At 41.2% G+C, this 25,795-nt stretch overlaps 2 protein-coding genes across 7 annotated transcripts in view; both read left to right on the top strand.

Annotated features, from left to right (window-relative positions):
* Positions 1–1,423, top strand: part of INPP5B (inositol polyphosphate-5-phosphatase B) — an 83,590-nt gene extending 82,167 nt beyond the window's left edge. For all 5 annotated transcript variants that reach the window (XM_069067976.1, XM_069067977.1, XM_069067979.1 and 2 more), the window contains 2 exons: positions 198–309; positions 556–1,423. In XM_069067976.1, the coding sequence (XP_068924077.1) occupies positions 198–309; positions 556–662 (219 nt within the window). In that variant the 3' untranslated portion in view covers positions 663–1,423. The remainder of the gene's footprint in view (positions 1–197; positions 310–555) is intronic.
* Positions 1,424–11,174: 9,751 nt separating this feature from the next.
* Positions 11,175–25,795, top strand: part of MTF1 (metal regulatory transcription factor 1) — a 34,141-nt gene continuing 19,520 nt past the window's right edge. Inside the window, exons 1-2 of one of the 2 annotated variants that reach the window (XM_069067974.1) lie at positions 11,175–11,311; positions 13,239–13,700. In XM_069067974.1, coding sequence (XP_068924075.1) covers positions 13,290–13,700 — 411 coding nt within the window. In that variant the 5' untranslated portion in view covers positions 11,175–11,311; positions 13,239–13,289. The other variant, XM_069067975.1, reaches the window with a different exon arrangement.

Below are 25,795 nucleotides of genomic sequence, written 5' to 3'. Positions count from 1 at the left end.
GACCTATCTCTTCATCCCTAACCTTTTGGGCTAACATCTTTGATGTTAAAGCCACGTTCAGAAACCAAAATTCTAGACTATCTGGCCTATGAATTTGACCCAGATGCTGATACTGTTGGCGAGAGGAAGAGGTGAGCATGGGGGTTTTGTGCTGCTGCCTTTAAAAAAAAAAGCTAACAAAATTCTCCCTCTTCTAGATCATCTCCACTCTCCCCACTTGCCACAAGAATGTCTTCAATTATTTGATGGCATTTCTGAGAGAATTGCTGAACAATTCAGCAAAGAACCATTTGGATGAGAAGATTTTAGGTGAGTTTCAATATATCTGAGCCCCAAGGGGCTCATTTGTGGTCAGGGGAGTGAGTGGTCCAGGTTCTAAGATTTTCTCAGTGTTCAATCTCGGGCAAAACTCTTCCTGAAGCATTATTCATAAGTTTGCACTCTAAACAGTGGAAAATGTTGCTTTTGTGCCCTTTCCAGGGCCTAGGACAATGCAACATTAGGCAAAGCCTTCTTGTGCTGAATCAATTGCTTTTTGTATTTTTTTTTATGCAGCTAGCACATTTGGCAGCTTGCTGCTCCGTTCCCCAGCCGGTCACCAAAAGCCAGATGTGGCAGAGAAAAAGAAGGCTCAAGACTTCATCCAACAGTTCCTTGTGTGAGGATTCAGCATACCCTGAGACCACCTTACAGCCGTCCTCCAGCTCACTGTTGGCAACCAGTCATGCCCAGATGTTTCAGCTCAGTGACCCCTTTGGGCTGCCTGCCTATGAGTCTACTTGGGAGCCAGGATGCCAGCTGACTGATTTCTAAGCACAGCTTCAATTTCTAGCCCCCATTGTCAGCACATGCAGCTTTGAGTTAAAAAGAACATTGAGTAATCACAGTCTGAGGACAACTAGCAGTAGAACTGACATTCGGTGTTCTGTCGTTTATTTAATGCACATACATAGCTCTTACCATTTCCTTTTTTTAAAAAAAGAGGAAAAGGGGTTTAAAAAACCCCATTAAATACTATTAGCTAGTTCTTGTGTTCACCTAGCTAATCATAAGGCCACCTGTGTAGCTTGGACGGGGTTCACCATGATCAGATGTCACTTCATTAAACACCCTGGAATCCTGGGAGAGCAAGTGTATGTGAGGCAGTAGGTCTGTAGGTGCTAACTAAGCCCCAGGGGCTTTTTTTAGAGCTTGGTTTGAGCATCTGTGCTCTTGCATGAGCTCGGGCATCCCAGAAAATGATGGACAGCCTGGGCCTGGCCAAAGAACCTTTAGAAGCAACAGGAAGACTTGAAGATTCAGATGAAGTGGCAAGGTGGAAGTCAGTGGGATTTCTCTCAGCTTGCTCCTCTCCCACACTGTAGAGACTGCACCTCTCTGATAAGTGTAATATATTTTGATGATAAATGTATTTTTAACAGTGGTCAGTGTGGCTATGTTTCCTTGTTACTCCTAGATATGCTAGTTCTGGGAGTCTTTAGATGGGTCCTGGGGCATTCTGGTTTAAAAATTAGTTTTAAAGGAATTTTGTCCAGCAATTTGGTGACTAATCCTCTTTCATGGTAGGGGAGGTAGCAGGGATGGTCTAGAGGCCTAAGTGCTCTGCCCTGCTTTACTTCTGGGCTGCTTGACCCTAGATGGGAATGACAGGACAGACTAGTTCTGTTGCTTCATTGTCTCTGCCTCCCTGATAAGGCTCCTTTGGAGTCACATTCTTACAGTTCATAATCCACTTCCACCTTCTGTCCTGCACAGGAATCTCTGATGATAGCAGGCAACATTTAAATAGAGATTTAAAGTTTAAAAACTGCTTTACATTCTGAGCTGATCCATAAAGGAATTCTGGAAAGTAGCATGTCCCCATTTTACATGTGAAGCAATTGAGGCTTATAGTTGTAAAATGATTTGTCCAGGGTCATACAGCTCATAAGTTTCAGAGGTGGATTTCCTGGTAAGGGTGAAGTCCCAGTCTCTGCTGACTCCAAGTTTAGCACTCTTTCCATCAGCCTGCACTGCCTCATACAACCCTATCTCTGCTTATAACACTCCTAAACGATGAGGAACTCAGTACCTCTCAAGACAATCCATTACACTGTTGGGTAGCTCTCATAGTTCTAAAGTTCTTCCTCATATTGTGCTAAAATCTGCTTCTCTGAAACTTTTGCCCATTGGTTCTAGATCTGCCCCTGAGAGCTATACCAATTATCTTTCCTTCTCCATTGCTTTCTCAGGTGTTTGAAGATTGTGTTCTCATCCTCTCTCAAGTTATTTTCCAGACTATGTATAACTCAGTTCCTTCAAATATTCCTTTGTGGGCTCAAGGCTACTCCCCATCCTGGTCACCTCCTCAAAATACATTCCGCTTGTTAATCTGTTTCTTAAAATCGATTCCAGTGTGATTTGACAGGAGCACAGAATAATGGCCCTTTCCCTTCTCTTATCCTAGATACTAGGCCAATTAATAAATCCTAAAATTACCAGGCTGCCAAAGAAAATCCCTTAGTCTTTTTTTGACATTTTTCTCCACTGTGCCATAGTTGATTTTTTTGAGCCCAAGTATGAGACTTTTCATTTGTCTTTATTAAATTTCATCCCATTATAATACAGTGCTTTTTTTTTTTTTTTGCTTTTTGGAGGGCAATTGGGGTTAAGTAACTTGCCCAAGGTCATAAGGCTAGGGTTTTTTTGTGTGTGTTAAGTGTCTGAGGCCGGATCCCAACTCAGGTCCTCCTGACTCCAGGGCCGGCACTCTACTCACTGTGCCACCTACCTGCCCCTATACAGTGCTATTTTTGACCACAAAGGCTTTATTATTCTGGTGAATCCTAATGTATTTTCATTCATACAAATCTGTTGCTTAGAATGTTTTTCTGTTTTAACCTCTGAATTGTAACAAGTGAAATCTGAAATGACTGAGGAAACCAAGGTTCCAGCTTCCGAGCATATTGATTTATTAAGCAATGCATACCGATTGCATAATAAATCGGGGTCAGGCCTCCTCAGCTTGGCACTGGAGTCTGAATACATTTTATGCATTAAAAGAAAATAATTAACAGGATATAAACCAGGATATGAGACTAAGTAATCCGATTTCTAATTGGAGGAAAGATTAGGAGCTTTCCAAGTTGGGAGAGGGAAGAGAGTGAATGGGTATGTTCTCTGAAATAAAAAAAAGGTGTATCACTTCCCCCACAAGTATCTATTCAATCTGTGGAACAAAGAAACAGCAGCTGACCAGTATAAGGGACAGTCAGATAAGACATATGGATTATTTGAGATGTATAATTGTGAGAAGACTCCTTGCATCAATCTTCACTACTGGCCGGATTTCTGGTCAGCATAACCTTAGGTCCTTAGTTAAGCATTAAACAAATATGGTCTCTAAACAACAGGTGGAGGTAGTTCAGCTTCCAAGCAATGCAAGGCTAGGTTCAAACAATGCAATAAAGTTTTCTCATGATTCACATAATTGAATAAAGTTTCTTCACAAGACAGAAATTGATATAGACCTGATAACTGAATAGAAAGGAAACTAAGCTAGATCCAGAATTGAACCACAAAATGGAATCAGTGTGGTTCACTCAATTCCCATAATTTCCTCCTTTGATTCTTGGGGGAGGGGACCAGTCTATAAACTAATCTATATAAATTATAAGAAATATGTATATAATAAATAATCTATATAAATCTAAATAAGTCCATTTAAACAACTGAAAGTTAATTTATAAGTTTTTTAATATGCTCATGCTATCAACCATTAGGTACCAAGGAAAGGCCACTGGGAAGCATCCTCTCACCTAGCTTAATACAACAGCTAATACAAAGTCTAGGGACAAAACCTTTTTAAATAGACTATAGGAAAACTAAGTCAGGCTACAAATCAAACTACTTAGAGGGCTCAATATGAACTAATTCTGAGAGGGAAAATTTATATGTCACCAAGGTTACTAAGAAAACTAAGCAAACACTATGAAACAAAAGGCTAAAGCAATACAATGACTATTAATATTAAATAATATCAAGTATCCTAGTTTCCCTTATCCTAGTAACCCACTCCCAATGTCCATTTAATCATTTCATTTTGAGTCCCAGATGTTCTATGTAGTTGTCTGGTCCTTGGATATCTTCTCTTGAACATTCAGAAATAGGCCTCATTTTCTGAAGGGTGCTCTGCTTTTTCAGTTCCAAATCACTTGCAGAGATTCCTAGGTAATTATGCTAAAATCTGCCAGTAACAAGACTTAATACAATTTACTACAGTCTTTTAAATTTGTTTTTCCAGTAACTAGTTCATGTGGTGAAAACCAGTTCAAGCCTTAATGGAGCTAATCCTATTAACAGGGCTTTAAGAACATCAAATTAGGAAAATTTAAGTCACCCAAGACTAGAGAATTTTAGTTTTTATTTACCACTTGCTGTCTCTTTCTTCACCTATACTTATACCTTGTATAAGAATCTAAAAAAAAATCATGAGGTCATGAGGTTCAAACTTGTAAAATGAGCCATTATGTCTTTTAAAATTATCAGACATTCTTTAAAATGGAGAAATAATTTCACTTTCTTTACAATTATCAATGGAATTTTATATGAAAATCCTTCATCTAACGTTGAGAACTTATTACTAAAACATAAAGCCTGAATTTCCATACTAGATACATTTGGAAATCACTCATATACATACACATACATATATATGTATGTATATATCAGGATCATAGAGAAAACAGCCTAATCCTGTTGCTTTCTCAGAATTTGCTATTCCACTTAATTAGAAAATCTTACATTACATCTTTGTCTAATTCCCCCTAGAAGGATATCATCCCTATATTATAACTTGACCACAAATATAGATTAAAATTGTGAGATTTTTCATACTTGGAAACCCATTATAGTAATTCATATATGTTCTAGTATCAATCTATTAATAGATTTAGTATTGTACTTATAAAATTTCTACTGCTCACCTGCCCTGATTATAGAAATTTGCTATGAAAGGAAAAGGAGGGACATAGTTATGACAATGTGAAGACCCATCTCCTCATGGGCACAGACTGGCCTGACATATACCATAATAAGGGAAAAACTCCTTTAGCTCTATATGATTCCAGGCATGAGTCATATCTGACAACTAATCATGTAGCAAAACCCCACATTATTCACAGAGTATCCCAGAATTAAGCAGGTGGGCAAATTTCCTGTTCAGAAAGGAAACTGCACAATAGGGAAACTGAGTAAAGAGGATCCTATCTTAGACCACACCAAGGTTGTCCCTTCAACTTTTCCTAGGAACAGACTTGTAGCAGTTCTCAGACTGTAGCACATGCCATTTTCTCCTAGACTGATGGACTGATAGCTTTATAGCACTTCAAACAACTATTCCTGGAATCAAACTCAAAACAATATCAGACCACGCACAGTCCCATGAGAGTTTACCTCAAATGGCAAAGTTTCACTGATTGAATATTATTAGTTTTCTCATGTTTCCCTAACAGTTACACGTCATTTATTCTTTATTTATAAATTAATACTAACCACATTCTGGGGGTTAAGATGTACAATGAATACCTGAAAACTGACTCACATTAATGTACTGAAGTTACATCTCTAAACCACTTTATGCACAATTGTGGTGATGGCCAAAGATTTTCAAATGAAAAGAAACTCACTCTTTATTACAGTAAACTTGTAAATTCTCCTCTGCCCCCCTTTGACAAGAATTGGGAGAAAAGATCTTATTTTCTCTCTTCTAGGTTCTTAAACTTCAGGATTTTAGATTTTGCAACACGTGTTCAATAGGGCTGATAAGATCTGACCCTGTGAATAAGAAGTCTCAAGCGGTCTCAGATAAGGATGTCTTAAAGGGTCAGTGCAACTTCCCCCCATCCCCAAACAGTAAATTATTATTATTTAAACAAAATATATCCCATTAAATATTGAATGGTTTTCAAATATCTGTTTTTAAAATCATGTTCTTTTAAACAGCTCAGTTCATAATTGAACAGCATCCAGATTAAATTATCTTTCAGGGAACAAAATACTATATTTCCTAATCAAATTCCAAACTATGTAAGGATAACTAATCTTTATTCCATAGAATGTCTCCTTTGCAATTTAGCACAAAATTTTCCACAACTCTGATTAACTACAATATTATTAACCATTTGGGTTTCCAAGAACTTATAAATACTTGGTTTCTTTCTAATTTTCTTTGGTGATCTTGCCTCTAGTTTACCTAAACAACTGATTCTGTTTATTTATATAAAGTTTTGAAAGTTCTAACCTTTCCAAAAGACATTCTGAGTTCCTGGTCATTCCCACCCCCACCCCCATTGTGAATGTCAATCCAGAGTCTCAGTCCAGGCCACTGTGGGAGTGGGTTTGGTGATTCTCCTCACAGACCCCTCTTCATTTCACATCAACTTTTCCATTCTTTACCTAAATTTTACTCATTTTAAAGCTGCTCCCTGATTTAAAACAAGCTTTTCTCTTTTCATGGTCATGAAAGGCTTAATAAAAGGTGGCTATTAAGTTCTAGCTAAATTGCAAATACCTATTCTTTTTCTTCACTCTGGCATTACTTTTAAACCAGTTGCCTTCCTTATTACACTAAAACAATAGATCTATCAATCTTCAGGGGAAAAGTGATCTAAGTGCTATTTACCCCTGAAACTTTCACAAAATTTAATTCTTTGTCATCAAGTGTCGTCAAGGCCAGATTTGAACTCAGGTCCTCCTGACTCCAGGGCCGGTGCTCTATTCAGTACGAAATTTAATTCTTAAAACAAATTATACAGAGTGGCATCTCAACCCCCCCGCCCCCGACATTTGTAAGCTTCTGCTAAGTGTCTTTTCGGATAGAACAGAGAAGGGGATGAATTTCTTATTCAGTATTTGCCTCAAAACTGTCTCAGTGGAATCAATCCATCTCAGACCTCTTTCCCAACTTCAAATCCTCCCCCACAGAAAGAGGAGAGAGGTGCTTACACTTAATCTTCAAATCTACTGATATATTTTTAGTGGTTACCATAGTTTGGAAATTTACAGTAAAGATATTACATGTCAATTTCAAATCCAATCTCTAATTCATTTATAATGCCACAAATTTCTACAAAGCAGGTAAAAAGTTTTCCTATTTTTGATTATCTGACTTTATTTATCTCTGTAACCTCATCCTGACCAGGGCTAAAATGACAGAGAGTATTTTGCAAAGTTTTTTTTTTTTAATTTAATCTCTTAATGAAAAACTAAAATGGGAGTGAATCCCTGTTTGCTGGAGCAGAGAGTTTGGTATCAGATTGCAGAAAGTTAGGAGAACTGTTTCAAATATGAAACTTTATTTATCTTCCCCAGAATTCTAAATACTTTGGCTATAGCTTTTTACAGTAGTATTTATGGCTGGCTGCATTTTCCTCTTATACTTCTTTCAAGGTAGTAGAATCTACAAATATTAAACATAACACAAAAGATTTTTCTGAGTATTTTACAAAGACATAAAAAGAGACAAAAATAGCAAGACAGAAAAAGTTAGTGTGTACAGTTTTCCAAAATTTGCAGTAATTGAAAGTCCCTTCTTCAGGCCAATTTTGGGACCCATTTGAATTTTAATATATTCTATTTTTTAGTCACCCTCTCCACTCCTGTATGGGAATCTACACCTGTTTCCAGGCCCATAAGAATTTCCCTAAGGGGGTGTCAACTAACAGCACTCTTTCTCCTGGTCTCATGCCAAAAGAAATTTATCCCTGTGTTTTTCCCATCAGGATGCTACTTCCAAATACCATAATTTCTCCCAAGGGAACTTCCCCAACACTATGTAGGCTTATCCTTATTTCCCTAAAGTTACTTCTACTTTGAAGAGGCTTACCTTAACAGTTCCATGGGTGGGAAACCTGCAGCCTCATGGTCACATATGGCCTTCTAGGGCCTTGGCTACAACCTTTTGACTGAGTCCAAGTTTTACAGAACAAATCCTTTGGATTCAAAGGGCTGCACTTGAGGATTTAGAAGGCAACATGTGGCCTTGATGCCAAAGGTTCCCCATCTCTGCAACCTATTCCCTTAAAGGAAATTCCTGGGGCCACCTACTTCCCCAACAGCAGGAGAGCTTATCTTCCCCAGCAGTGTGTGGGGTAACCTTTCCCAGCAATGTGGAAGCTTTCCTAATTCTTCCCTAGCAAGCAATGGGGGTGGGGGGGGGTGGGGGGGGCAGGGGTTGCTTTTCCCTGCAAACAATGTAGGAGCCTAGGAAGTCTGACCCATAGGACAGTCTTCACCAAGGAAGTCCCTTGATGAAAGATTAACCAGAGTGCTCCAGGGAGTTTTTCTGAAAGACTATCCTGGTGGCCAGAGTCCTGTCCCTAGACTTGGCTGGCTACGCCAAAGAATCTAGGAATAGTTTTGTGTACTTTGATAATATGATGTCTTCAAAGGTTGGGGAGGAATAAAAAACCACATGAAATAGAGAATGCTTTTGGTTAGGCTTAAAAACAAAGGGCATCAATGGGCACAATCTTAATTCCTCATTCTCATCTGCTGCCGAGTCCTGTCAATTTTACATTTGTGATATCTCTTGCATATCTTGTATTCTCTCCTCTGATACTACCACCACCCTGGTGGAGGCCTCCATCACATTACATGTGGACTACTGAAGTTGACTTCTGATTATTCTCCCTCCGCCTCAAATATCTCCCTACTCTCATCCAATCACTACTCCTCTATCAAAATGATTTTCCTAAAGTGAAGGTCAGACCTCAACCACCCCCATCCCCCAATCAATAAACTTCAATGACTTTCTACCACCTCCAGGAGCAACTATAAAATCCTCTGTAACTCAAAACCTTTCTTAACTTGATCCTTTCCATTTGCCTTACACCTTACACCCCTCCCCCCAACTTAATCTTTGATCTAGTGCCACAAACCTCTTTGCTGTTCCTTAAATAAGACACTCCATCTTCAAGCTCCAGGTATTTTCACTGGTTGTCCCCCATGCCTGGAATGCTCTCCTTATCTCTGCCTCTAGATTTTCCTGGCTTCTTTCAAGTTCCAACTAAAATCTCACCTTCTATAAGATGTCTTTCCCAATTTCCCCCTTAATGCTAGTATCTTCACTCCAAAATTAGCTCCAATTTATTCTGTATATATTTATTGTTGGTACATAGTTATTAGTTATTTGCAAGTTGTCTTCCACATTAGTGTGAGCTCCTTGAGACCAGAGACCTTTCTCTGTATCCCCAGTGCTTAGCACAGTTCCTGACACGTTGTTGCTATATATTCTTCATACTCAAAGAGGACCAATGACATCATGATGTTGGGGTCAAAGTATAGTGTGTTTGTGGCTGATCAATCCAATATAAACTTATAAGGCTCTACCAGAGGTAATTTGATAAGTACTGAATGTTATCTGTCTTAATGCATATCATTCAAATAATCTGTAATCTTATCAATGTAAAAGTTCCTTTCGTTTCATCCTTGCCAGCTCATCCTGTACAATTCTTGCCCATATACTCCAATGAGTCATAGGTAACCTTCCAGGGTGTCTTGAGAAGCCAAGAATGCTAACAGAGTACAAAGGTTATCTGTTGATTATCCTTCCTTCTTGGCATCATGTGATCAGTCCATCTTTTTCTTTCATATATTTCTTTGATTACACCTTTTATTCCAGTTTTTCATAAGACCTTATGTGTTGCAGCCTACTTATACCCACTATGGGTCTCTTTACCTCCCTCTGAGTGATACTTGATTTCAGTTTTGGGGGGATTAGTGGTTCATGACTGAAAGCCATAAAGCATCAGAACACAGCTATTAAAAATATGAGCTCTTGTTTTGGTAAGAATTCTGGGAAATTACAAAGCTCCTACTAATGAATCTAACATTGCTGATTTTAAAAAAAAGTGGAACAGACTGGGGCTGAAGACAGAGCACTGCACTGCTTCATCAGAAATACCCATACAGATTAGCTTTGACCCATTCATGGATATTTTTAAAGTCTACATGGATGTGTAGCTAGGTTGAATCTGTGTTATCCTCCAGCCTACATTTCTCCATCTTGTGCACAAAAATGAATTGAGACTCTGAACATCTAAATTTCAGTGAAACATTTGAAAACATCTCCAGAATTTGCCTTATTGACCAGCCTAGAAATCTTGTCAAATTGATAGCCCACATTTATATAACACTTTAAGGTTTGCCAAATGCTCCACCGACCACATGCAATCCCCCACAACCCAGGGAGGTGGGCTCTATCATCCCCAATCTTAAGAAAACTCAGGTTCGAAACAAGTCAAAGGTTTGCCCAGTAGATGAAGTCTGAGGCAGGACTGAGGCCAAGTTCATCCCACCCCAAAATCCACCACACTACCCATCGCTATGCCTCCCGATTAGCGCACAAATCTACAACTCTTTAAAGTTTGCAAGCTAGTAGGGGGAATTTCCTAACCCCCAGTTTCCTCTACTAATAATAAAATCACAGGTCTGGTCCAAAAATAAAAAAGTTGGCAGAAGCCTGTTTGTAGTGAACAGACGCTGGCTCTCCGGGATCGCCAATTCCCTAAGCGCTCACAAGCCATTTGTTTAATGATATGCCCCGGCTTTCCGCCAGGGATGGATGCCGAGCTCGGCAGCCCGGGGCCATCACGGCCCCACCGCTCTGGGGCGGGGCTGTGCGCGGGGAGGGGGAGGCCGGGGGACTGTGGTCTGCGGACGTTAAAGAGGGTCTAGGTTCTCCGGGGCTGTCAGAGCTCCAGGTCCCCTGACCCGGAGTGCTCTGCCTCGAGGCCCCTCCCAGTGCCCTCGTGGTGAGCCCCGGCTCTTCCTTGGGGTGCACAGCCTCAGCCCTTTCAGCTGCAACGCCGGGAGAAGAGCACCCGTTTGCCGAGGAGTTCGGTGGCGCCCCGGCCGGGAGATGCTGCAGGGGAGAGACCGAGACCGTGACCCAGAGAGTGAGAGCGAGAGAAAGCGAGACAGAGGCCGAGAGCGTGACCCCGAGAGATCGAGACAGAAACCGTGACTGAGTCCGGCCAGCCCCTCCTCGTTCCGCTTGACCTCACCGCCTCTCAGCGTTGATTGGACGCTCCTCAATCACACCCACTCCTCCCTCCCCGGCTCTGAGCTTCGGCTCCCCAGCGAGTGGTTGGTTAAGTCCGCGCGCAGCGCGCGCAGAGACCCGTGGCTACTCCCTCTATCTCGCCTTCCTCCGGAAAGCGGAAGCGGAAGTGACGTTGAGGGAAAGGGGGGGGGAAGGTGGGGGCAATCATGGTGCCGCTGGGGAGGGGAAGAGCTGCTGCCGCCGCTGTCGTTGCCGGGTGCCGCCAAGGTAAGAGCTGGAGCCGGGCGTCGACTTGGGGGTGGAGTCTACCTGGGAGGTAGCGTCCGGGATCGCGGCCCTAGGGGGCCGAATGAACGTTTTTCCGGGGATTGGGGGTGAGATTCCAGGTCCCGTCTCCATGGGGACCCCCCTCCTTCTCTGTCTCCATGGGGACGGGGATCCATCCCCCTCCCCCATCTCCATGGAGACCTGTCCTCGGCCCCTCCCTGCTCCCCCGGGGAGACCCGGCTTCCTCCAGGATTCCGCCTGGGGTTGAACCCTCCCTCTTCCCCCCACCCCTGGCCCAGCCCGCCCGTCCACTCTTTCCCTCCCACTCAGGGGGTGGACACTTTCACTTGACCCCCACTCATCTCCTTTTCTACCCCGGGATAGGGGGCGACTACCAAAACCCTTCGAGGCAACTCCCAGGCTGGGACCCCAGCTCTCCCCTGCCCCCTTCCCTGCCCGAGGGACTGGTCCCGGGTCCCTCTTCTCCCTCTTCATTGGGGGAGCTCAGCCGGTGCAGGAGTGGATGGGATCCATAGCATCTCTCACCCCACCCCTACAGGGGACCCTAGCTCCCCAACTTCCTTCATGGGAGTGTGAAACTTTCCAGCCCTAGCTCCATCAAGGGCACCTTGAGCCTACCCCCTACCGGGACCCCAGGGCCCATTCTTCTTTAGATCGTCTGATTCCTCCTGTCCGGCTTCAAGTATAGATTCCTTCATATGTCCTCTTCTCCCCACCCCCCTAGTTGAGGATCATCTCTCCATCTCATCTTATCTCTTGGCCTTCTAGCCCTACCAGGGGCATTTACAGTCTAAGTATCTCTACTTCTCCAGTTGAACTAATATTTTCATCTACCACACCACCAGCAGCCGGTATGAGGGCTCAAACTCTTCCTTCTTCCTTTCTCCTTTCCCCAGGCAAGCTTCAGCCTTTCCTTAGGCAGTCCCTAGCTCCACACCTCTACCCCCTACCCCAACCCACTTCACTCTCTAGGTTTAATCTATCAGCTGGCTAGGGTCCAGGGTACTCTTATCTTTCTGTTCCTCCTCCCAACTGCAGTGAAGTGCATCCATCTGGGCAGTTGCATAAGCCTGAGTCAGGGGTCAGAAAAGTTCTTTCCTAATCTGGTTCCTCCAGCTTCCTTGGCCCCATAGTTTGCATAGACCCTGTATAGAGATAGACTGACTCTCTTACCCTATTCTGAAATAGGATTTCGAAGACCAGTGTGAAAGAGAAAGTTTAAGTTCAAGCAGAAAATAAGAATGACCATGTTGAAACTTTCTAAACTACCCTGTACTTATATATTCTGTTTAGCGTCACCCACACTTGTAAAATTTGATGTGTCAGATTTGGGGGGAATTGCAGTTTCAAAGAAGAAAAGCTTCCTGTTTGATTCTTGCTCCACCCCCCACCCCCATCAGCAAATCTGCATAGAGAGTGACTTGTAGTTGGGTGTACCAGGAGAAATTCGATGAAGCAACCTCCTTTGGAGCTGTCTAAGGGTGTAGTCTCAGAACCCACATGTAGTAGGTTGTTCCTATGTAGTAGGAAAGTCGTATTTTCATTTGGGGGGATATATGAAGGATTTTTTCTTATATCATTCTTTAAGTTACCTAATTATGGCTTAACACCTCTACTCCTTTCACTTTCTTCTCTGGCATCCTTTGGGCATTCAATGGTAAAGAGAAATACATTGAAGAATTCTTATGCAGTACTTAATTTTTCTTAGGAATGACTTGAGCCTTACAAAATAGGGTGACTGATACCACAGAAACTACAGTATGTATGATTTATCTAGTTTTGGTCTTCTTGAGGTTTTAAAAAATACTTTACAGAGAGAATAGCAAGGGGTAAAGAGGGCCCTAGTCATACTACTAGGACTTACTCCATGAGGTAGACCTCTCATTTTCAACTTGTTCTTTTACAGGCTGGTCCTCGTCTTCCCATATCTCACAATTGCACTGAGCTCTGTTGAACCATGGGGGAAAACAGTCCAGATGACAATATCATTTGCTATGAGACAGAGGAAGATGAACTATCACATCATGATAAAATACTCAGGTTTGTGGATAAGAACGGACTGATGCCCTCTTCATCTGGAACAGTTTATGATAGGACAACTGTTCTCATTGAGCAGGACCCTGGCACTCTGGAAGATGAGGATGATGAAGGACAATGTGGAGAACATCTGCCTTTTTTAGTGGGGGGTCCCGATGAGGGATATCACTTAATAGATCATGAAGGAATGTCCCAGGGTTACGTGCAGCACATCATCTCTCCAGATCAGATTCATTTAACCATAAATCCTGGTTCAACACCTATGCCAAGAAACATTGAAGGTGCGACTCTCACCCTCCAGTCTGAGTGCCCAGAAACAAAGCGCAAAGAAGTAAGTAAACTCCTATACCAGGAGCCTGGCTTGATGTCAAAGAAAAGTCCACACCCAGCTCTTGTTTGGACATCTGATGTCCTGAGGTTCTCAAGGGGAATGTTTAAAAAAAATAACAAAGGCCCTAGGTGAAAGGGCCTAGGTTGGTTTTCTACACAAAGTTTTTGTTAGATAGTCATTGTAAATTTTTTGGTAATATATTGAGCTTTTGCTTTTGTTTTGTTTATTGACTGATAGAAAGATACAGATACGTATACACACACACTCTTTGGACTTGTGCATCAGTTCTTTGAAATTTCTAAATATAAATAAATGATTAGTTTATACCCCATCTTCCTTAGTCAGGATTAAAATGAAAACTTGACTGTTTGGTAACTCCGAAGACTTGATGTTGAAATAATTGCTCTTTCCTGTGTAGAAGTCTAAGAAAAGGGACAGTTGCTGCATTAGGGCTTTCCCCTGGGATATATGTTAGTGGCATGTTTTAAATATGGACAACTCTGGTAGCCTGGGTGTGAAGCTTTATTATCTTGGTAAATTTTTAATGCCTCACAATTGAAAACTAGATGTTTTTCACAACAATTTGAGGAAAATAATAGACAGAATAAATTCTCTCTAAGAGAGAAAAAAACTAACACTTTTAGTCTCCAGTTTAGTTAGAAGCAAAAAGGGTACGCATTAGAGGTGTTCAGGTATGTTTTCCAGAAACTGTGATTGTAGGTCAAGTAAAAATGGGTCAGTAGTAACAGCAGTATCTGTGATTAAGTGGAAAGTCTTACTAGTCAGATAACCAGTTATATAGAATGCTGAAATCTTTTTTTTTTCTTTCCTTCTATTTGGGGTTGGACTTGGGGTGTTTATTATCCTTGAAAAAACTCACTAGATTTCTGCCATCTTATATTTATACATTTGAGTTTTAAAAGACCAAGATGTCACAGTGAGTAAGAGCACTGGCCCCAGAGTCGGGATGACCTGGGATCAAATCTGGGCTCAGGCTCAGATACTTAGCACCACACCCAGAAATAACTGGCTCTGTAACTTTGAGCAAGTTACTTAACCCCAATTGCTTAAAAAAAAAAAAAAGACCAAGATGCAAGATAAACGTATTAAATTTCATAATAATTTTGGTTCAAGATTCCATCTGGATTGGACTAGATCAGGGCTGGGGAACCTTTGGCCTCGAGGCCACATGCGGTGGTCCTCAAGTGTGGCCTTTTGACTGAGTCCAAGTTTTACAGAACAGATCCTTTTATTAAGAGAATTTGTTCTGTGAAGTTTGGATTCAGTCAAATGGCCGCACTTGAGGGCCTGGAGGGCCACATGCATCACAGGTTCCCCACCCCAGGGCTAGATGACTTCTAAGGCCCTTCTAGCTCTAAGTCTATGATACTATGAGTTTTGATTCTACCAACATATTAGCTGTCATCTTTAGCTTTGGGTCAGCCACAGCTTTGATAAACCTATCATATCTTCACCAAAATGTATTGAAGAAAACTGGGTAAAGGACAGTACTGTGGAAGCATCTATATTTGTAGACTTGTAGGATTAAATCTGGAAAGGATCTGAGGGATCACCTGGTCCCACTCTGTATTTTGCTGCAGAAGGAAGTTAAGCCTGGGGGTTGGGGATGGGAGAGTGGGGGAAAGAAAGAGAGAAAATGACTTGCCTTAGGCCAATCATATAGTAACAGAGCTAGGATTTGAATCAAGGTTTTCTGACTTCAGATCCAGGTTGACATTGATCTATTAATCAACCGGGCATGGTTGGTCAGTGTCTTGTAACCACAGTTAACCAGCCCATGGTGTTCATCCTCCATATTGGCTATTGAGGAGATTTTTGTCACTGTTCTGGAAACCACCACAAGGTCAGGCAGGTTTTTTTTACCTGAGAGTTTTTTAAGTAGCTCCTACTTTTCTAGGAGAGGGGGAAAGTAAAACCCTGTTTGAACCCCAATAATCTTTACTAATAGCTTGGTCTCATTGTGAGCCACCTTCTTATCTTTTGACTCTAATCAGGCTCATGGTGAATCAGTCAGGTAGCAAGGCTGAGCAGGCCAGTGTTTCAGGCTCTCAGGGTGTACTGTCTTCCAGTTCTCAATTCACCAAGTGCTTATTAAATAGTTTGGTAATCCATGCAGTGCTCTGTACTGAGTGCTACGGATGAAAAATGGCAGGTTCTGCCTGGAGGAGTTTCCTTTTTATCTGGTCAACCTAGCAAATAAATATGTTATAACGAGGAGGGAGAGAGCACTGACAGCCCCAGGGATCTGGAGAAGCTGCCACAGGAGATGACATGTGAGCTGAGCTCTGAAGTTTGCTAAGGATTCCTGTAGGGCCAGGTGAGGAAAGAGGACATTCTAGACATGGGGGACTGATGGCCTGGGTGAGGTTTGGCACGTGCTTGGCTTTGGCTCGCTGCTTGTCCATTTTCAAGTGAAGCCGGCTCTGTTTGCTCCGTTTTATGGGTATCATTATCTGTGATGAGATTTCACTCTGATTTTTTTCCTTGTTGCTGGACTCTTCTATCATATCTATAGGTACTTGAACTCTGTGATTAGTTTCTCTGTAGAACTGCTTCATGGTTTGTTCCTACTAGCTGTGCCTCTGGGAAGCATTATCTTTGGGGCAGAAAGTTACCATAGAAGACACCACTCCAGTGTCTTCTGCTGAGATATTGTCTTTCTCTTTGATGTTTACTGCTCGTTTTTATTTTACTGCTTTTCTTTGTTGTTGGTCTTGTAGCTTTAAGTAAGAATTTTCCTATCCTAATTTTGTTATTCCTCTTTTTTCTTTTACATTTATTTTTAGTTTACAACATTCAGTTCCACAAGTTTTTGAGTTCCAAATTTTTCCCCCTCTCCCCTCCAAGATGGCATGTAATCCAATTCTACATATCCTTTCACAATAGTCAAGTTGTGAAGAAGAGTTATAACCAATGGAATGAACCACGAGAAAGAAGAAACAAGAAAGAGAGCAAATAGTTTGCTTTAATCTGCATTCAGACCCTAGTTCTTTTCTCTGGATGTGGATAGCTTTCTCCATCATGAGTCTTTTGGAGTTGTCTTAGAACCTTGCATTGCTGAGAAGAGCCAAGTCTGTCAAAGTTAAGTCATCACAGGTACAATGTATCCGTAATTATATACAATGTTCTCCTGTTTCTGCTCCTCTCACTAAGCATCAGTTCATATAAGTCTTTCCAAGTTACAATGAAGTACATCTGCTCCTCATTTCTTATATAGCACAATAGTATTCCATTACATTCATATACCATAACTTGTTTAGCCATTCCCCAATTGATGGGCATCCCCTCGACTTCCAGTTCTTTGCCACCACAAAAAGAGCTGCTATAAATATTTTTGTATATACATGTCTTTTCCCCACTTGTATGATCTCTTTGGGATACAATCCTAGAAGTGGTATTGCAGGGTCAAAGGGTATGCACATTTTTATAGACCTTTGGGTCCTTTTTTTTTTTTTTTTTTACTACCAGTACAGTTGATAGATGCTTCCTTCAATGCTTTGTAAGTTTGGTTCAGTTACTCCTTCTGTTTGGAGTTCTAGGTCAGTGTTTCGCACCCTTTAAGTTCATGCCCTAATTGTAACCTTGTCAGAGCACACTGAAAGATAAGGGGGTACTGTCTACGAACCCATCCAACCATCCGTTCATTTGCCTGTAAGATCACTGCTTAGATATAGGAGGCTCTGTTCAGGTTTCAACTTTGCAACTTACTAGCTTTGTCATCTTTGGCAAAAAACTTTACTTCTTGCTTCAGTTTCTCCATCTGTGAAATAAGATTATTGGTATACCTACCTACTTCACAGGACCATTGCTGATATATATACAGTATGTTGTAACTATGTGAAAAGTGCTGTACAGAGGTGAGCTATTGTTGCCATTATTATGATAAACGCATACCATTTTGTCCTCATATCCACCATGGTTAATAGCTAGACACCCAAAAATTGGTAAAGAAAAGTCAAGGGACTTTGAAAGTTGAGGAAACCCAAAGATGCCATTGTAATGCAATATCCCAATACGTTGACTGGGTTACAGTGTTCTTACTCACAAAGAACTATTAGAGGTAGTGGCATTCTATAATATACTGTTGAGTTCTCTCACCTCTGTCTATGTAGAGGCATGGTTCTCAAAGGGTGTGATGTGACATATTAGAATTCCACAAATTTTGTTTGGTTTGCTGCAGGATTTTGGACCTCAGTGTTATTGCAGATAAAAGAAAGTTTAAATAATTTTGATTAATGAAAATTTTACTGACCCAGCATGCATAGTATGGTATGCATTGTGGTTGTTGGTAGCTGCATCTTGGTAAGTATGGTAAGTATAATATTCACAAAATAAGTAAAACTTTACTCTTACACTATGTACTAACCTCAGAATATCAGATCTTGGGCTTTCAAATAACTCAGCAGAACAGCCATCCTTATTGAAGGGAAGCTGTGCACACATTACTCTCCACCCTCCCATAGAGTTGTCAGCTTAAACATTTGGTGTTCCACAGTTCTTCATGGTAAATAATACAGTACTTTTAAAGCAAAGAAGATTTGAGTATCGCTGGAATTCTAGAACTGGAAAGAATCTTCGAGGGCATCTAGTGCATCTTACTTGCATACTGTCTATAATGTCCCCACCAGGTAGGGCTCATTCAGCTTCCTTTAAAACATCTCAAGTCACCCCCAAGGTAGTGCATTCCATTTTTGAACTCTTCTGGTTATTGGGAAGCTTTTTCTTCCCAATGAATGATACAAAATCTACCTTCATTTAATTCTACCTCCCCCCTTTACTTCCATGCCCTGACTAATCCTAGTTCTGTTGCCTGTGGCCTAGCAGAGCAAGGTGGATCCCATTCGATATGGACATTCCTTCTGATTCTTAAGGACTGGTAATTCCATCTCCCGCTAAGTTAGTAAACATTCCCACTTTCTTCAGCTGGGTCTCCAGTGACCAGAACTCAGCATGTCTAAATCAGAACTTATCTTTCCCCCCAACCTCCCCTCTTCCATATGTCCCTATTACTATCAGTGGCACCACCATCCTTCCAGTCACCCAGGCCCCAAACCTCAGTGTTATCCTTGGAATCTCCACTCTCACTCATCCCATATATCCAGTCTCTTGTGAAATCTTGACCTTTAAACTTTTACAACTTCTCACATACGTCAACTACTTTCCATTCGAAACTTTGCCACTTGTTTCAGCCCCTCATCATTTCTGGTCTAGATTATTACACTGATTTTCTTTTCCATTTACTTGCCTTAGGACTCTTCTCTGTCCAGTCAACACAGAGAAATTCTTATTGCATTCTGGGCCCCTCAGAATCAGTTCCTTGAATGTTTATCTATTTCCTGCCTCCTGGCTAGAATTTTTCCATGTTAATTCAGACCCAACACTAAATATTAAATCCTAAACATGAACCTACTCTGTGCTTTCACTCCATCAAACAGAAATTGAAGCGATCTTCAACTGTCTCATAATACCAAGTTCTTATTGTCCTAGGTTAACATTAGTTTAGTTACATTAATATCTGAAATCCATTAAAACTAAATTTATTTTTATTGGTATGATCAAAGCAGCTGATACTATAAGACTGATTTTACTGAAATGGATTGTAGAGAACAGTTCTACCTTCACACAGCCTGGCCTTTAGCACTTTCCTTTTTCTGATACACTTGGGTGTTGCTTGGATTTCCCTTCTTACAAAATTTGGTACCATTGAAAATTCAGGAGTATGCTATTTTTTTCTCTCATCAGTATTGAGATAGGAAGATTATCTGTTAAGGCTCAGAAGGTGATGTAGTTGTTTTGAGAATCGGACAGTTGGACATCTTTGCCACTAACTGGCTGTGTGGCCTCTGGAAAATTACTATTCTCTCAGCTTCAATTTCCTTTATAAAATGAAAGGGTTGGACCCTTTCTAAGGATCCCTCACAGTTGTAAAATTTCCTGTATGTGTCTCTGTGTTCTGAATGGGCTGTCAGTATTAAATTCCTGCTCCAGGATTTGGGTATCTAACAAAACATAGCAAAGAGCTGTTTTCTTTTGGGGGAGGTAGAGTAACAACTTCCATTTTGAAATAGTCTTTCAGTGCAGGGAAAATCCACAGCTCCCCTTGCCTCTCCCCTACCCCCAGTTGAATTTCTATACTTCACTGATCCAAGCAAAAGAAAGAATAAGAGGAGCTTATTCTTTATTGATCCATAGTCCCATTCATCATGGAACATTGAAGAAACCATTTGAAGAATGGCAGTACTCATCTTTATTGTTATAAACTTCTTTTTCATTTGGTCATGGACACTTTAGTTCCATACAAAGTCACTCAGCTGCTCTTTGGGTCGCTTTAGTATGGATATGTAACTCATGACCACCTTGGTCCTGTGATGCTAAGTCCTAAATGGATTCTCCAGAGCAAAGATAGATAATGTAGTGAAGCTATGTGGTAACACAGATGTTATCAGAGTCAAAAAATATTTATTGTGCCTATTGTGTGTGGGGGGGGGGGGGCCACCATGCAAGGTCTGTGGATTCACAGATACATAGATCCTTGGAGTTGGAAGGAATCTCAAAGATCCCCTAGTGTGCCCTTGCCTATTGGAAGTGTATGTCATAGTCTTTGTCCTGTAAGGAGGGGAAAGGAGAGGTGAAGGAAGGGAGGAAGTGGAATTGGTAAATCATTTGCCAACCATCAAATGAACAGTAATACATATGCTAGAAAACAAGCTCAGAGAAAGGAGTGGTCACCCAAATCTGGAATACTTGGTTGAGACTTCTTGGAGTACTCCAGTGTAAGGATGACCTGGGGATCGAATCCCAGGCTCAGACACTTAGCACCCACCCAGAAACACCTGGCCACGTAACCTTGAGCAAGTTACTTAACCCCAATTGCTTAGGGGCGGCCAGGTGGCTCAGCAAGTAAGAGCACCTGCTCCAGTGTCAGGATGACCTGGGGATCAAATCTGGGCTCAGATACTTAGCACCACACCCAGAAATAACTGGCCCTGTAACCTTGAGCAAGTTACTTAATCCCGATTGCTTAAAGAAAAAAAGACTTCTTGGAGTAGGTAGGTTTTGAGGTTAGATAGTATATAAACAAGTAGAGAAGAGAGAAGAAGGATGTTTTAAGCTGGAGTAACAGCCTGAGAAAAGAGGGAAGAGATAAGAACGAGTGGGATATAACATATCGAGGAAACAGTGAGCATATTAGTTTGGCTAGAGGGAATCAGTGGAAGATACATATATTGTCGAGGGCCTTGAATGCCAAACTAGAGAGCATAGACTGGATTGAAGATAGTGAGGAGCCCCTGAAAGTTTTTTTTTTAATTAATTCTTTAATTTATTAATTTGTTTGTTTCCTTTTAATTTACAGGATTCAATTCCACAATTCCTTGAATTTCACATTTTGTCCCCCTCCCTCCCCTCCCCCCCCATGGCATCTTATAATCAAGTATAGGATCTGTAGATACTTTCACATTATACAATGGTCAGGTTATAAGGATGGATTGTACCAGCTGGGATGAAAAATGGTATAGAGGACATAAAATCAAATAAGAGAACAAAAAAGATCAGGTATTTTGCTTCCACCTGGATATAAATTTAGTTCTTTCTAGTTCTTTCTCTGGATGCACGTTTTTCTTTCCATCATGCGTCTTTTGGGATTGACTTATATCCTGCATTGTTAAGAAGAGTCCAGTCTATCAAAGTTGGTCATCACACATATGTTGTGTCCGTAATTGTGTACAAATTCCTCCTGGTTCTACTCTTCTCACTCAGCATCAGTTCTTTTAAGCCTCTCCAGGTAAATATGAAGACCGCCTGCTCCCCGTTTCTTATAGCGCAATAATATTCCATAACATGCATATACCACAACTTGTTCAGCCATTCCCCAATTGATGGACACCCCCTTAATTTCCAATTCTTTGCCACAACAAAAAGAGCTGCTATAAACATTTTTGTACATATGGGTCTTTCTCCCATTTCTATGATCTCTTTGGGATATAACCCTAGGAGTGGTATTGCTGGATCAAAGGGTATGAAAGTATTTATAGCCCTTTGGGCATAGTTCCAGATTGCTCTCCAGAAAGGCTGGATCAGTTCACAGCTCCACCAACAATGCATTAGTGTTCCAGTTTGCCCACATCCTCTCCAGCATTTGTCATTTTCCTGTTTTGTCATCTTAGCCAATCTGACTGGTGAGATGTGGTACCTCAGAGTTGTTTTGATTTGCATTTCTCTAATCAATAGTGAATTAGAGCATTTCTTCATGTGCTTATAGATAGCTTTAATTTCTCTGAAAACTGCCTGTTCATATCCTTTGACCATTTATCAATTGGGGAATGACTTGTATTCTTATAAATTTGACTCAGTTCTCTGTATATTTTAAAGATGAGTCCTTTGTCAGAGACATAGGTTGTAAAGATTCTTTCCCAATTTCCCACCTCCCTCTTAATCTTGGTTACACCCCTGAAAGTTTTTGAACAGGAACACGTAGGAATATATTTTGAACATTTGAAAATGTATTTTAAAAAGATTAATCTGATAGTGGTATTTAGGATGAATTAGCCAGGTGGCAAAGTGTATAGAACACTGGGCTTGAAATCAGGAAGATTCCTCTTCCAGAGTTCAAAACCTCCCTCAGACACTAAATAGCCATGTGATCCTGGACAAGTCACTTAACCCTGTTTGCCTCAGTTTCCTCATCTGCAAAATGAACTGGAGAAGAAAATGTCAAACCACTCCAGTATCTTTGCCATAAAAACCCAAAACAGAATCATGAAAGTTTGGGACCGAAGAACAACTGAACATCATCAGAGATGGGGACACTAGTCTGGAGGTCTCATTTGTAATAGTCTAGCTATGAGGGGTTAAGGATCTGAGTTTTGGTGATTGCAGTAGGAAAGGAAAAGAGGGATTAAAAAGAAATTTTTTTTTTTTAAGGCAATTGGGGTTAAGTAACTTGCTCAAGGTTACACGGCCAGTTATTTTGTGTGGGTGTTAAATATCTGAGGCCAGAACCGATCCCGGGTCTCCCGACTCTCAGGCCAATGCTCTTACTGCCACCTGGCTGCCCCTTAAAAAGAAATTCTAAAGTAAAAGTTGAAAAGAGTGAAGGGACAGGGGAAGGGGAGAGAAAGACAAACAGACATGTCAGTGATGATTCCAGGGATTCCAACTGGAGTGACTGAGGAAGTGATACCACTGATTGGAATACATAAATCTGGATAAGAAAATTTGGGAAAAGAGAGAGGTTTAGATAACACCAGGACACTCAAGTACAGATGGCCAATAGGTCTTTAGCTATCTGGGAGCTAGGTGGTACCATAGATAGAACACCAGGCTTGGAGTCAGGGAGATCTGAGTTCACCTCTTGTCTCAGATACTGTGTGACCTTAGAAAAGTCACTTGATCTGTTTGCCTCAGTTTCCTCTTCTGTAAAATGGGGATAATAATAGCACCTACCTCCCAGGGTTGTTGTGAAGATCAATTGAGATACTATTTGTAAAGCACTTAAAACTTCAAAGATAGGGGTGGCCAGGTAGCACATCGAGCACCGGCTCCAGTGTTGGGATGATGTAAGAGTTCTGGCTCCAGTGTCGGGATGACCTGGGGATCGAATCCCACGCTCAGACACTTAGCATCCACCCAGAAACACCTGGCCATGTAACCTTGAGCAAGTTACTTAACCCCAATTGCTTAGAAGCGGCCAGGTGGCTCAGTAAGAGCACCAGCTCCAGTGTCAGGATGACCTGGGGATCAAATCTGGGCTCAGATACTTAGCACCACACCCAGAAATAACTGGCCCTGTAACCTTGAGCAAGTTACTTAACCCCAATTGCTTTAAAAAAAAAAACTTCAAAGATAGTAGGATAAATGTTAGTTGTTGTTACTATTATCTGTTACTATGAGGCTGAAGCTTAGGAGAGAAGTCAGAGCTAGAGATGGAGATTTGGAAAACATCCATCTAGTGATACTTGAAGCCATGAGATATGATGAGAACTCTTCTAATGAAAGTACTCTCTTTTTCAAGAGTAATACAAGAGGATTGAAGGCAGATTTTCGGTATGCCTTGGTGTAGGTGGGAGGAGGAAGAAGAGCCTAGCTAAGGAGAGTGAAGAAGCAAAGTTGTTGAGATTGTCCTGTGTGAGTCAGAGATAGAGTGGTGATTAGCACTTTGTCAAGAAAAGTAAAGACTGAGGAGTAGAGAATGGGCTTTGTTGATGAGGCCATCTTTGGGGACTTTAAGGAATACCAATTTAATAATGGTTTGGAAACCAAATTGCAAGAAATGAATGAACTGATGGTTGTTGATGAAAAAGAGACAATCAGTGTAAAGAAAGCAAAAGGAAATAAGGCAAGCAGGGCAGGGCCAGAAATGGAGTAGCAGATGCTGGGAACTGGTAGATATTCTGCCCTAGAATATTCCAATAAATTGATCACACAGTAACTTTTCTTCTTTTAGATTTAGAACTTATATATTTGAAATTTTAACTTTTGTTGATAGAGTAAATTATCAGGATGGATTTGGGTTCATTCTTATGCGTTTATCCTTAGAACTATAGAATATTAGCATTGGGGAAGGGACCTTAGGGAGTATCTAATCTAATTCCCTCATTTTATTCATGATTATATTGAGGCTCAAAGAAGTAAAGACTTGCTTACTGAAGAGGGTACCCACTAAGAGGGTTAGGGTTGTTCTGGAGACCTCAAAATACCAACACGCTGGGTCCTGCCAAATGAATCCAACTTGAGTCTTCTCAGCCAAAGAAAAGTAAAATTTATTAAAAGTTCACTTGCGTTAGATACAGAGAAAGTCTGTGCTAGGTCATTCTATGGTGCTCTCACTCTTCTATGGCATTCTATGGCGCTCTCACAAACAGACAAGATAGGGTTTTATAAACAGAAGGTTGTGGGAGGAATCTAGGGATGGTCTAGGGGAAGAGTTTGAGGAGGGTCTTTAGGAGGAGTTAATGAGGTCAATGAGTGATTAAGGGTGGGAAGCCACCTGAAGACTGCAGACTATGGTGGGCTAGGCCAGCTATTTTGATAGGCTCTAGGGTGGGAAGAAGATGAACAGTGAAGGGCTAGGCTAGTAATCCAGAGTGGGAAGTCTAGTAATAGGCTTGGGCTTAGCCACTACGTAAGGCTTATTGCCTCATGCAAATGCCTCATCAAATGAGATGATTTAATCAAGAGTCCAAGGGAGGTTCCCAGAGCCTGTACCTCAAGGACTCAAGGAGAGCTCAAGGGGCCTCCCAGAGCCCATACCTCATCACTATCACATAAATAGTGTCAAAGCTGGAATTAGAACCCAGCTCCTCTGATTCCTAGGATCACTAAGACAGTGTTCTTGTGCTTTTTTTGATTCACCTCATTGTGAGGAAGAAAAAGGTTGTGTTAAGAGAGTCTTGTGGCTAATGTTCAAATACACACCAGAATTTTGATAGAAGAGAATATTTAAAAACAATATATGCTAGATTCATAACCTTAAAGTCAACAAGTATATGTTTTGGTTTATTTATTGGAGACTATTCAGTTACTCAAAAGCTTAGTTTTACCATCTTGCTCATTCTCAAGATTTAACAATAGGCATACAGAAGTCATTTTTTTTTTCCTTTTGGAGGGCAATTGGGGTTAAGTAACTTGCCCAAGGTTACATGGCTAGTTTTTTTTGTGTGGGTATTAAGTGTCTAAGGCTGGAACTCATCCTGACTCGGGCCAGCGCTTTACTCACTGTGCCACCTAGCCACCCCCAGAAGTCATTTTTAAGGTACTGTGGTGTAGAAAGACAAGATGAGAATAGATTCAGGAAAACTTTGGATCAGATCCTGCCTCTGACACTTAGCCCAGGGACCATGAGCAAATCATTGAGCTTATCTGAACCCCAGCCAGCTCTCCAACTCTAAATCATAGACAGATTATGAATTGTATGTGGTGTGGGTGGTTCCTATACCCATAGCATAGATCCTTGATGTATTGCTGTATGTTTATGCTTCAAATATACATATTTAATAAAGGAGGAAAGCCTGCTTTGTTGATAGATTTCAAGGATCCATGATTTCTCCAGTGTGGGAGTTTACCTGCATCTATGT

Source organism: Petaurus breviceps, unplaced genomic scaffold, assembly GCF_028583685.1.
Source record: "Petaurus breviceps papuanus isolate PSGF00001 unplaced genomic scaffold, PetGlider_PUasm1.0 90760, whole genome shotgun sequence".
NCBI classification, from domain to species: domain Eukaryota; kingdom Metazoa; phylum Chordata; class Mammalia; order Diprotodontia; family Petauridae; genus Petaurus; species Petaurus breviceps.
Note: the sequence above shows the minus strand (reverse complement) of the source record. Positions and strands in the feature narration are given on the sequence as shown.